This window comes from Salmo trutta, chromosome 24, assembly GCF_901001165.1.
Source record: "Salmo trutta chromosome 24, fSalTru1.1, whole genome shotgun sequence".
In the NCBI taxonomy this organism is placed as follows: Eukaryota; Metazoa; Chordata; class Actinopteri; order Salmoniformes; family Salmonidae; genus Salmo; species Salmo trutta.
The window spans coordinates 40,434,181-40,448,001 of NC_042980.1; the positions used below are offsets into that span (position 1 = coordinate 40,434,181).

The following is a 13,821-nucleotide window of genomic DNA, read 5'->3' on the forward strand; positions in this document are numbered from 1 at the left end:
CGGCCTGCGAGAAAGGGCAGAAACTATGACCCCGACCATAACTTCCATCAGCTGCGCCGGGAGGCCCTGTACCTTGAGGAAGATGGGTGTGGCCAACATGAAGATGAACCAACCTGCGCAGTGGTTAGGGATCTTCCAAATAACCAAAACCTTATTCATGGGAAGAAGAGCTAAAAAGATAACCGCTGGCTGAGATGAAGGAGCAAATGGCAGACCTCAGCTGAAACATCTGGGAAAAGCTTTGAGGAACCAGGGTGAACTCCTTTCCAGTCATATTGCCACGCTACCACAATACATGGCCATACCACCCACCATGTACCAGGAGGTTGATAGTCTCTTAGGGACCATGCTGAAAACAGGACTAGTAAGGGAAGCACAAGCCCCAGGGACGCACCAAATGTCTTAGTCAGAAAGAAGAATGGAGAACTTCGATTTTGTGTTGATTATCAGAAAATGGAAAATGTAAACTCATAAAAGATGCCCAGCCGTTGCCCAGATTTGAGGAAGCACTGAGCACACTCACAAAAGCCAGTTACTATTCCACCCTAGATTTGGCCAGGTGGAAGTGACAGACCAATACCGTGAGAAAATGTATTTCTGAACCCTGCTTGGCCTTTAGGAGTTTGAACGCATGCCCTTTGGGTCGTGCAATGCCCCCGCAACCTTCCAAAGACTAAGGCAAAGCTGTTTGGGTAACTTCGTAGCAGAGTCCACTTTGGTCTACCTTGACGGTTTCATTGTGTATTTAGCAGACCTCGAAACACTTGACCTGGATATAGTGTTTGAAAGGCTGAAGAAATTTGGCTTGAAATTGCACTCTGACAAATGTACTTTGTTTCACAAACAGGTCAAGATCCTGGGACAAATTGTCAGTGGAGATTGAGTTGCCCCCGATCCAGAGAAGATTGCCATTGTCCAGAGCTGGCTGGGCTATCCCTCAGACAGTAAAAGAAGTGCAGTCTTTCCTCGGATTCGCTGGTTATTACAGTAGGCTCATACCTGGTTTTGCAAGCTTGGTCCGGCCACTCAATTGTCTCCTAGTCCCACTGTTCTTGAATTCTGAGTCTACCACCTTGATGGCGTTGTCCTCCAGATAGAAACAGATCTTACACGCAGTCGGTAGACCATAAGACTCTTAATCTCAGGGTCGTGGGTTCGCGCCCCACATTGAGCGCTCTGTTTTTTGGGGGCCAGTAACTGAAATGTTGATTGATCGAATCCCGAGCTGACAAGGTAAAAATATGTCTTTCTGCCCCTGAACAAGGCCGTCATTGTAAATAAGAATTTGTTCTTAACTGACTTGCCTAGTTAATTAAATAAAGGTTAAATAAAAAATGACGTGATACTTCTCCTCTCGCTTTCTGAGGCACAGCCTCCCAAAAGTACGCCTCGAAGCTCAGCGCCTGAGGGAGAGATGGTGAAAATATAGCAGTCTGTTTGTAGTCATCCTTCTTGACAACAATTAACCACAATGTGTATGCACTCCACAAAGATTCTTTGGAAAGCCCAAAACAGTTCCATGACAGACCTGCTTGTCAAAAGCCACCCATGACAGAGTGTCACTGCCCTCTCCTTTGGGGGAGACAAGAGTAGTTTGGTTGCGCCTTCTTGCCCAGCAGCAACTCCCCTTCAATGCCTGGCTTCCCTGAACCCACCATCATAGGGACTCCCTTTGGAACAGTCAAATTACTGGGACTTGTGGAATTTGTCTTTCCCCAACTGTAGGATAAGGAAGTCACAAGTGAGTCAAGAACAGACAACAGAGCCAATTGCAGGGGAATATTATGGCTTGTGGTAAGAGGATAAAGTCAGACAAGCAGGAATTCATAACATGCAAATTGCTGCCCTAATTTCCTCGCAACAAAAAGGAATGCACTATATAAGGCAATGCACTTGCACAATCTGTGGACGCAGCAAGTCGATATATAACGTTAGTTAGCGTAAGCTGTTTTTTCCGTTCGCTTCAATTCGCCAAGCATAGAGTATATATGGTCATTCAATAAACAAAATACAGTCAAATATAACCACTACAAAACGTACGTTTTTGATAAGAGAATTGCCAGGCAGCATCGGCAGCTCCATAGTGGCAGTATTTGGAATATAAATGTACTTTATACTTCGTCCAACTCGTGAGAACTCCTTCCGTCCTTCACCAGTTTCAGGTTGCCATGGAGCGTGCCGGTTATCCTCCGTTGCCCGGCAACGGTGCAGCGTCAGAATCTAGGGTTTCAGTTAAATTTTTTGCGACATTCTTCTCTGAAAATGGTAACACTGCACAGGAACATTTTGCAATATTGCAACAACATTTGGAAATAATATACAATTTCAATGACATAGTAACGATGACTTGAAAGATAAATACTTGCTCATTGAAGTAATTTAACTCAAATTGGAGGGCAGGAAAATATCTGCGCCCTAAACTCAAAGCACCGTAGGAAGTTTAGTTTATTAGGATCCCTATTAGCTACTGCACTCTGCACATGCAGCACCTACTCTTCCTGGAGTCCACATAACACATTCAAATACATGACAAAGTACATAACAGTAATAGACAAGAACAATATAAGATATTACACTAAATTAAATACATTAAGTAAAAAATAAGTGATATATAGGAAAGACACCAAGAGACAACAAAAATAGAATTTACACACTATACATACATATTCATATTCTTATATACAGTACAGGTAAATTAGATCTTTAGAAATAGTAGAGGCACTGTGATACAATGTTTTTTATCTGTTTTTTAAAGTTAAACTTGACACAGACATAGGCCTATTCTTTCATTTGAAAACAAGAAAGAAAGCCATGATTGTTGGTTGCATTTGGTCTTTTATATTAAGAATATATACACAAACTACAACAGCACTGTAATTCAATAACAAAGGTAAATTGCTTTCCTGTGAAAGAGAAAACACAAAAGAGGCTATATTACCTCCAAGCAAATATTGCACTGCTCGTAAAGGCAAAACAAAGATAGTCATGGTAATCCTAAATCAATAAATATAATGTGATTGAAGTATTAACTCAAACAATGAATGAAAATGGCATATGTTGTGCAAACATGTAGCACTGCATGACTTGGGTATACTTGCGGTGTAGGACTATATTGACCAGAAAACACTCCAAAGAACTAGACCCAAATGTAATCAATAAGTTCCCGCATTGCAGCCCAATTAGGTGTGTATGTGTACCAAGTGCAACAGTACACTGTGCATATACTGTACACATGCATGAAGTTCTGATAAAGACCACACAGTTGATCTCAATAAATACAGCATCAATCGCAGTGTTTTACATCTTCCTATCCTTTTTACATATGTACATACGTCAATCTCCAGCACCAGCTCAAAGCCACTGGAAGTGAGTATGTATCTATCTTTTCATATGATGAATATATGAATCAGAGTGAGCCAGGAACACTGGATCCCATCTACAGGGTTGCAACACCTGTGTGCTCTTATCGCATTTTGATTAATAACTGTTTTATTGACCAGCGTTTCCCACAGGACCCACTGGCTAGTTCCTTTTGGGTTGTACCCAATTGCCTTGAGTTGGGGGCTAAAGCCTAGCTAGAAACACGGTTTTGTTTATATGGTGGAGCAGCAGGATATCTTGATTCCAGTTTCTACCAGGTGGTGCTAAAACCATGCAATTACATGGTAGATAGACAGGTAGGTATTGTGAAACAGTACAGTAAGTACACATTATAGAGTATTTACAACTGAGCTACCTGTTTGCGGGTTGTGTAATTGGCTCATTTTGATATATTGTGCTGTGCATCTGTTCTTGTTGTTCCCACCACCTTTTTAAAAGGGCACTTTATTTCACAGCCACACCGCTCAAGTGATTCCTATATAAAACTGCAGGCCCCTGTTGTGTTCTTAGGATGCCAGCCCAAGCAAGAAGCCTCCGAAGAATCCACTGGTGACGATAATGTTTGTCTTCACAAACTCTGTGGACTGGGAGAGAGATAGAGATAAATAACGGTATTAAAATATAAGAAAAGTGCAATATCCTTTTAAGACAAATAACAAATCTGAATGCATATGGATAATTGATCCTTTGACTTAGTAGCCTAGTCTGTACAAGTAGGCAGAATTTGTATTATGTCAGTATGAATGTAGTTCAATTCACACTGCTTTGTCATGCACAAATCAAATCAAATCAAATGTTATTTGTCACATGCGCCGAATACAACAGGTGTAGGGTTACCTGGTCGATAAAAGAGTTGAGCTCTGGTACAGCCCTGTCGGCTTTCTTCTTCAGGTGCCTCTTGGCTTTGTTGACATCCTTCTCCACTCTCTTCCAGTCCACCTGCACATAGCCACTGTGGTTGGCTATCTGGAGAATAGAATAGAGATTTTTTATTTTCGGGACTATTAAAAAAACTAAGCAAAAATGCTATGTAAAATAATCTATGACAATAAGGATTTTAGCTAATAGTATTGTAGCTAAAGAGCAAGCTTCTCTTCGCAGTGGGTGACCAGCATGTGAAATAACTCATTTAGACTTGTATACTGTACATTAAAAACTTGTGTTGATTTCCTACCTGTAATAACAGGAATCCTCCACCCACAGCGGTGGCTGCAATCTTCCCCACCTTCTGGAAAAGATATCCTGCACACCTGGCAGCGAGAGACAATACAAAACTCAAATTAAACCCTATCCTGCATGTAGTACACTAAACAGGGCAATAGAATCCTCTCCAGAGGAAGCCTGTATTTCGATCATACCATGCATTAAAGTACAGTAGCATTGACCACCATGTGAGAGAGATATCAAATGATAAAGAACAGTCCTGAGGATGCTCCGTTGTATAACCAATATAGGCTACCTTGGCCTGCAGGACTTACCAGCCGCTCACACCACCCAGTGCTATTTGTGTGGCCACCGAATACTTCTCAGCCATAGGACCCGAATTGTTCCCACCAAATAGGCAGCCCCACCATTGTTGACGCCTGGCATATTGTGTCAGGTCGACCACCTCATATGTGTCCTCATTCTCTGGGTCTTGGGACGGGAGACACAAAGTAGAGCACTTTATGTACAAGAGGCGAACAATTGGCAGTAGCACAAGTATTAATATCTGTGCCATATTCCATTGGCAAGTCTGTTTCGTTTTCGTGAGAAACAGTATAAATGAAGTAACGTAAAACCATGGTGGAAGGAGAGGATTATGAGTCTAATTTCTTACAGGCACATCTTGGCATAATAATCCATTCGCGTATGTGGGGAAATAAAACGTCAAATTGCACAGTGTTATAACGTGGTAACAATGTTGCAACTTTAGCCATTCCTACTTATCTTGATATAATCTATGACGTTGATACATTGACACACACCGAGTGAGTGCGATCAGACCGAGAGAGTAGACCTAACAGTTTTTTTAGCGAGTAGGTCGCCACATATTTGACATATGTGGATATGATTTAATGCTATATAGCGTACATCTAAGATGGAAATATGGGTCCAAATATGAAAACATAAAGGTCGTTTTTGGTTTGAGAGCGACACTTACCCTCTTCACGATCCGCCATTTTGGAGTGTCTTGACTTGAATGTTGTTGACAAATGCTGTCACAGGCGTGATGGGATACATGGTTTGCATAGTTTGTCACACAGTCAAACAGAATTTCATGCATTTAAAAAATATCCCTCTAATTATTGATCTTATTAGAATGTATCAATACAGTTTAGAATTTAATGCAGCTTTCATAAATGTAGGTTGCCTCACAAATAAATAAAACTGACATATTAACAAATAAAATGTTTTACCCCCCCAAAAATGTATAGCTTACAAAATATACAACTGTACACAGTAAATGCAACAGCACAGAATAGGCTACTTCAGTCTGTTATTTTGGAGCAGGATTATAGCTATAATAGAGTCGGGTCTGTAGCCTTTGCAATAAATGACTTATTAATGTTTTAATGTTTAATGTTTTTTGTGTATTTCATATTAACATTCATCAGAGTGATTTATGGATAATATACCCTGTGGTACTATTGTATGGTATGTAATATGACAACTGTACAGTATGGCACTATGACAACTGGACTGGTATTCTGGGAGATTTTTTAGGATTACACATAATCTAACTCAATATCTCCAATATCTAAGAGCTCTTGAGCTTTATGTAACTAAGCCTATTCTATGACTTCATGGTCGGTTATTATTTCCTTTATATTGAAAAGACACAATCTGGAGTCTGTGTTTCATCCCTTTGGCAGCCCACCCATTTAATGGACAGATTTTAATTAGATAACTTTTGCACCTGGAGTTTATCTGTGTTTCTACAGTATATCTACAATGCTAAATGTTGTACTGTTGAATCTTGGGTAAAATAATTAGCAGATTTGGTAGGCCTATGCATATTGGGCTTGCTGCCTATGTGTTTGATAACCATTATGCTTCATTGAAACCAGGAGCTTAATTTGATCCCTTTCTTTTCCCCTCAAACTTCACTGCTTCCTGTTACAAGACGGCGACAGGTGGCCATCTATCTCTGCCACCATGACAGGGATGACAGATATACAGCCCAGCCAATTTGTGGCAGGAGGAGGGGGTGGGGGCATTCCAATCGAACTGGAAAGTGACCTCTGCTCTGAGTTATCAAGTCTGATGGACGAAGCCACATCGTCTGCAGGAGACAACAACAACAGCCAGCAGGATCAAGGCTCCCCATATACTTCATCCAATACCCAAATCTTCACCTTATGTCATTATGAGTTGAACATTGGTAACAACCCCAACTCTCCAAGGCCTGTTGTGTTGTGATGGGCATGTTTAGTCAGCTCCCATATGAGTACTCCAGCATCAGACCATTTAGAGAAGCTTCAAGTTTTACTGTTACGTGCACACGTACAGTGAAATGCCTTTCCTGCAAGTTCTAGTTTGGCATATGTCTGAAGATACAGCATCTTGCCTACAATGGCATTGGCATCTTGCAAAAATAAACACATTTGTCTATGCTAACACTTGTAACACTTAGCACTTATATACAGTACAAGTCAAAAGTTTTGACACACCTACTCATTCAAGGGTTTTTCTTTATTTGTACTATTTTCTACATTGTAGAATAATAGTGAAGACATCAAACTATGAAATAACACATGTGGAATCATGTAGTAACCAAAAAAGTGTTACACAAATCAAAATATATTTTATATTCTTCAAAGTAGCCACCCTTTGCCTTGATGACAGATTTTCAAACTCTTGGCATTCTCTGAAGCATTACATACTATACTTTTGTAAATCACAGACAGCATTGTTATAGCAAACAGTGATAACAAAGCAATCACATCAGATAAAATAGTAATAGCAACACTGTAGCATTCATGCATAATCCTTGGCAACCAACTGACCTGTACCCCTTCCCATCCGTTCTCTCCGGGATCCTTGCGACGTCCATACCCCCCATGTAGTTTCGATTTCAAATGGTCAAGGTAAGGGTTAACGTTAGGGTTAGGTAACTAGACTTTCCTAGTTAAAAAAATAAAAATAAAGGTAAGGGTTATGTTAAAAGTTTATAGTAAAGGTTAGGATTAGGGTTTAGTGTAGGGACGCCCCAAGGATCCCAAATTATCACTAACCATACTGGCAACATTTGAAAAGGACAGTTACCTTAACCAATAAGATACCTCAAAGTAGACCTACAAAAAAACGTAATACTAATCACAATACAACATGGGAAACCAATCGAAAGAAGCTGTGGAACTGCGTAAAGTTCAGGGTTTGTTATTCATGTGTGTGTGTGAGGAACGACACCCAAGAAAAAATGAAGTCACATGATAACACACGGATACATTCGTTGGTCACAGTGAAGCGAGGGCGTTTCTACGGTGGCGGCGTGCATTTGCCTATGTGACACAATTACAACAACTTTGAGCTGGTGTGGGGGGAAGTTTACTATATTACCAAATAACGTCCTATCGTAAAAAACCGGCATCAACTCTACTTCATCCATTATTTGGCAATTACATACATTTAGTATTTTGTGTACAATCATGCGATAAGGCTTTTTTTTTTTTTTGGACGGGTCTTGTTTTCCTTCAGGATTTGTCAATCACTCGGCTGAGCTAGCTACGTTTTCAGTCCTACAATACGGTGGTGTACTTTCGTTCTTGTTATATTTTTTGGTGTCGCCCGCTTCCCTGTTCCTTTTCTATGAAATCGTGCGGTGTGTCGCTCGACGCCGCTGCCGCTGGTGATGAGCAAAAGAAAATGGCGGCGGGAAAAGCGAATGAAATCGAATTGGACTTTCCGAAGCTAACAGCTCAGGAGAGAGACAGCTTGGTCGACATTGACAGGTTAGCGAATGAACAATGCATTTGCTTTCTTTGTCTACGTTTTTTTTTTTGTGTATTGAGTTTTCGTACATTAAAAGTCTTTTAAAACGACGTATATGTCCCAAGTAATACGGAACCGCCTGTGTTGTCCTCTGCTTGCAGTTCACTATTTGGATTTCAGAGGCTTCATGAAGATGGCGCCAGAACGAAGGCCTTGCTGTTAAAGGTATGTCACAGATAGGACCAGAGTCGCCCCTCCGCTGTCACTCCTGATTTGTGCATATCTGGAATAAGTGTCAGGGACCTGCTGGATATTTAACCACAATCCCTTTCCATTAACTAGAAGCCCAGGCGCACAAGTGGGTGGATATTACGTTAATGAATTCTCTTTCCAGTCAGTGTGAATTATAGTTGTATCTTGACAAAATGTGGAAAAGTGGCACCGGACATTTGTCCTGCAGCATTTAAACTTAACTAACGTTACAGGACAGTTGAGAAATGCATTGGGTGCGTAAACCTGATTACGGCGTCCACCCACGGTTCTCATAATGACACAAGTCACATTTAGATTATCGTAATTAATTTTAAGAGGATGCAACTGTAGGATGCAACTGCATGGGTCCTTTCCAAATTCTGATGCGCATTTAAACATGTTAGAATAACTGCCACATTTACTTTTCCTCAGCCAACAAGACCAGTAATGAACAGCAACATCACTAACCTATGTCAATCTACTATCCCCCATAGTAGAAAAGTTTACATTCTATTGGTCAGTTTTTCGTTATGTGCGAGAAAGAAATGGCCTATTCCAAACCGACTCAGGGACAGTTGTGGGAAGATGGATCTTAAATTCATACTACCAGTAGGCCTAGGCTACATCTGACAAAAATGTGACTGCAATGATGCTGATGCAACAGAACAGAATGTTGATAAAACTATTTTTCTTCTCATTATAAGCGAAGCAATGTGCACAAGGCAGTAGGCTACATACTAATGTTCGTTCCTTAAAGTGGAACTGATGGAGTTTTAAGTACTTTGCAGATATGAAACAGACAATCATCAGTCAAAAATATAAATTTCCCAGTTTATGCGACAAAACCAACTTTATAAGAGGTTTTAGTAATAGGTTCTGTTCTCCTCAACCTTCCATGACATTCACTAAGGTATTGTTGGCAGAATAGATGGATTTTATATATATATATATATATATATAAATAAATAAATAAATAAATAAATAAATAAATAAATAAATAAATAAAATAGATGGAAGCATTTCAATGCTTGATTAATATAATTCACCAATACATTTAATTCACCCACACTCTCACTCCAGTGTTTAATTGCTAAATTGTAATGACTTCGCCACTACGGCCTATTTATTGCCTTAACACCCTAAACTTACCTCATTTGCACACACTGTATATAGATTTTTTCTATTGTATTATTGACTGTGCGTTTGTTTATTCCATGTGTAACTGTGTTGTTGTTTGTGTCGCACTGCTTTGCTTTATCTTGGCCAGGTTGCAGTTGAAAATGAGAACTTGTTCTCAACTGGCCTACCTGGTTAAATAAAGGTGAAAAAATATATTTAAAAAAATAACATTTCTTGGTATTCCAAAAATATTGCTATCCGGTTGTAAATCACAGATGATCTGGTACATTGTTTGCTGCCTCCATTGGGATGCACTGTTTTAGTTTCAATGGCTCAATATAAAAAATACAAAAAAATTGAATAATGTAACTAAGGCTGGGATTGTCAATACAATCAAACTAGCAAAGATCACACGTCTGTCATAACGTGACTAATAGGCTAGCACATCTGTTTATGTAGCAAGCTAAAAACACAGAGTCTAACATTAGCTACATGTCATTGGAGGAGTGGGTGAGTGACACTTTTTCCCCTCATATTGTTTTTTGGTGGCTTTACTATACTCAGCTAGAGATGCAGATGTCATTTGGTTAGCTAGCAAGAACTTGAACAACTGTTATCCAGTTAGCATATCGCTTGCTTTCGGAAATTCACTCTCACTATCCACTCCTATTTCAAAGCACTCTCGTCTGAGTGTGCAAGAGCGCAGAATGACTGATGAATTTACGAAAGCGCAACACCCACTAAATATGACCGTCCGGGGTCAGTAAACGTAGGCAAAGAAAGTAATAGTTAGTCAAGAACGCTCAAGATAACATGTAAACAGCCTAACTAGCTCTGCTAGGGTGAGTAAAATGGTCAGAGTAAGGTGTTGTCTCATTTGTGTTTGGAAATACTGTAGCAAGTTAGCGTTGGGTGCTTGTTTGGGACAAGCATGTATTGTTGTCAGCCAAGCTGCAGAAGGACGAGTAGGCTACAATTCCCCATCGTTTCAGTGCAATTTTGAGGGTTTATGTAATGTTCCTTCGTTATATTTTAGCTCTTCTTTCTCTGTGTAGCATTAGTTGTTGATCTTTTTGTTGATATGCATGACTGAGGGAGAGAGAGCCTACCTTTTTCATGGTTGTTTGATCAATAGGACTGTGAAGTTCCCAAATGTAAGAGGACTCCCAAGTGGTATTTACATATTTGCAGAAATCCATTCATGTGTATTTTGTGGCTTTTGGCAAATGTGTTCTAATGATGTAAAGTCATGCTGTTGTTACTGCCTGTAAACACACAGTCTAGTTCAAAGTGAATGATGGCAGGCCTGTGTGGCAAATAAAGGTCTACTGTTGCTCTGATTGGCTATGGCTTCTAGTCCTGGATGAAACGGATGGTTTTATTTGCTTCAGTGTCTATTAATTGTCCAAACGCACGTCCACTTTCCCACTCTGTATTCTATAGCATTTTCACAAATTCCTTATTATATGTTAGGGGTGCACGATATATCGATGAACATATTGGAATCGGACAATATTTGCTAAAAATGCCAACATCGACCCGATGTCTAGTTTAACGGCGATGTGCAAAACCGATGTCAAAGCTGACGTGCATACCTATATAACGTAGGCACATGACGTAATGGCACCATATAAAATTTTGCGCTACACGTGCAACACAGCATTCCTAACCTAGCCCACAATGTCTGCTGTGTGGATCGAGCAGTCAACAAGTCGAGCAGTCATTTGAAAGAGTAAGAACATTTCAGTGAGACAACTCAAAGGCGAAATCCATTAACGCCAAGATAAAGGAATTCATTGCCCTTGACAATCAACCGTTCTCTGTCGTGGGTGATGTTGGCTTTTGCAAAATGTTAGAGTACCGGTACACACTACCAAGTGCGCTATTTTTCAAATGTTGCCCTACCGGAGTTACATAGTAATAGCATCACTGCTATTAGCTTCACGACTGATATTTGGACCAGCGATATCAGCCCCTATCACAGTGCGTGGTCAAGGATTTTGTACTGAGGAAAGTCGTATTGCATGCTCATGAATGTGCTGGTTGTCATACCGCTGCTGCAACTTGGAAACATCAACACACTAGCTAGCGCCATTCGAACAACTGACTCGAGAAATAAGCTCATCAACTGTGTCTGCAGCAGACGTGATACCCTCTGTCATGACATTGAAACGCCTGCTCAACAAGACTGCCGACACAGACTGTGAACAAGTTATTCGGTTGCTGCGGGGGGGGTGCAGAGCTGTTGGCCAGGGTAGCCAGGTGGAAAGCATGGCCAGCCATAGAAAAATGTTTATTGAAATTCTCGATTTTCGTGGATTTATCGATGGTGACAGTGTTTCCTAGCCTCAGTGCAGTGGGCAGCTGGGAGGAGGTGCTCTTTTTGTCCATGGACTTTACTGTGTCCCAAAACCTTTTATAATTTGTGCTATAGGATGCAAATCTATATTTTAATAAGCTAGCCTTTGCTTTCCTAACTGACTGTGTATATTGGTCCCTAACTTCCCTGAAAGGTTGCATATCGCGGGGGCTATTCGATGCTAATGCAGTACGCCACTGGATGTTTTTGTGCTGGTCAAGGGAAGGGAAGTCAAGTCTGGGGTGAACCAAGGGCTATATCTGTTCTTAGTTCTACATTTTTGGAATGGGGCATGCTTATTTAAGATCGTGAGGAAAGCACTTTTAAGGAATAACCAGGCATCCTCTACTGATGGGATGAGGTCAATATCCTTCCAGGATACCTGGGCCAGGTTGATTAGACAGGCCTGCTCGCTGACGTGTTTTAGGGAGCGTTTGACCGCAGATCCATTATTGACGCAGGCAATGAGGCAGTGATCGCTGAGATCCTGGTTGAAGACAGCAGAGGTGTATTTAGAGGGCAGGTTGGTCAGGATGATATCTATGAGGGTGGCCGTGTTTATGGATTTGGGGTTGTACCTGGTAGTTACCTTGATCATTTGTGTGAGATTGAGGGCATCTAGCTTAGATTGTAGAATGGCCGGGGTGTTAAGCATATCCCATATTTAGGTCACCTAAAAGTACGAACTCTGAAGATAAATGGGGGTCAATCAATTCGTATATGGAGTCCAGGGCACAACTGGGGCTGAGGGGGGTCTATAGCAAGCGGAAACAGTTAGAGACTTATTTCTGGAAAGGTGGATTTTTAGAAGTAGAAGCTCGAACTGTTTGGGCACAGACCTGGATATCATGACAGAACTCTGCAGACAATCTCTGCCGTAGATTGCGACCCGCCCCCTTTGGCAGTTCTATCTTGGTGGAAAATGTTGTAGTTGGATGGAAATTTCAGAATTTTTGGTGAGCTTCCTAAGCCAGGATTCAGACATGGCTAGGACATCAGGGTTGGCGGAGTGTGCTAAAGCAGTGAATAAAACAAACTTAGGGAGGAGGCTTCTGATGTTAACATGCATGAAACCATGGCTTTTATGGTTACAGAAGTCAACAAATGATAGTTCCTGGGGAATAGGTGTGGAACTGGGGGCTACAGGGCCTGGGTTAACCTCTACATCACCAGAGTAGGATAAGGGTATAGCTAAAGGCTATAAGGACTGGTTGTCTAGTGCGTTGGGAACAGAGAATACAAGGAGCAGATTTCTGGGCGTAGTAGAATAGATTCAGGGCATAATGTACAGACAAGGGTATGGTAGGATGTGAGTACAGTGGAGGTAAACCTAGGTTTTGAGTGATGAGAGGTTTAGTCTCCCCATACATGAGGTCTCCACATGTATGGGGAGTGGGACAAAAGAGCCATCTAAGGCAAGGTGAACGGGACTGAGGGCTCTACAGTAAAATATAACAATACGGACTAGCCGAGACAGCAGTAGACAAGGCATATTGACATTAGCGAGAAGCATAAAGCAGGCACAAGTGTTGATCGGGAGATCTAAGACGACAACGGTTAAATGATGACGAATGGGCAGAGCGGGTCTGTTAGGTACATACAGGACCTGAGTTCGAGGTTGGGGCCAACAGATAAACAAAATGAGGTACCATGTTATTGAAATAGTCCAGGGGGCATCAGCTGTGTAGCCGAGTGATCATAGTGTCCAATGAACAGCAATAGGTGAGTCAGGGAGCCGTTCAGTAGTCAGTACTACGCTAGGCGAGTGGGAGACACGGCGCTTAGAAAGCTAGTGG

At 41.1% G+C, this 13,821-nt stretch overlaps 2 protein-coding genes across 9 annotated transcripts in view; one reads left to right on the forward strand and one right to left on the reverse strand.

Moving 5' to 3' along the window:
- Positions 1–2,427: 2,427 nt before the first annotated feature.
- Positions 2,428–5,595, reverse strand: LOC115161310 (FUN14 domain-containing protein 1). The gene is made up of 5 exons (XM_029712197.1): positions 5,525–5,595; positions 4,860–5,016; positions 4,556–4,631; positions 4,219–4,347; positions 2,428–3,965 (listed from the first exon to the last, which is right to left on the reverse strand). Exons 1-5 carry the CDS (start codon positions 5,541–5,543, stop codon positions 3,888–3,890), a joined length of 459 nt encoding a protein of 152 aa, XP_029568057.1. The 5' UTR covers positions 5,544–5,595; the 3' UTR covers positions 2,428–3,887.
- A 1,818-nt stretch (positions 5,596–7,413) lies between these two features.
- Positions 7,414–13,821, forward strand: part of LOC115161303 (lysine-specific demethylase 6A) — a 99,467-nt gene continuing 93,059 nt past the window's right edge. For all 8 annotated transcript variants that reach the window (XM_029712173.1, XM_029712175.1, XM_029712180.1 and 5 more), the window contains exons 1-2: positions 7,414–8,315; positions 8,457–8,520. In XM_029712173.1, coding sequence (XP_029568033.1) covers positions 8,173–8,315; positions 8,457–8,520 — 207 coding nt within the window. In that variant the 5' untranslated portion in view covers positions 7,414–8,172. The remainder of the gene's footprint in view (positions 8,316–8,456; positions 8,521–13,821) is intronic.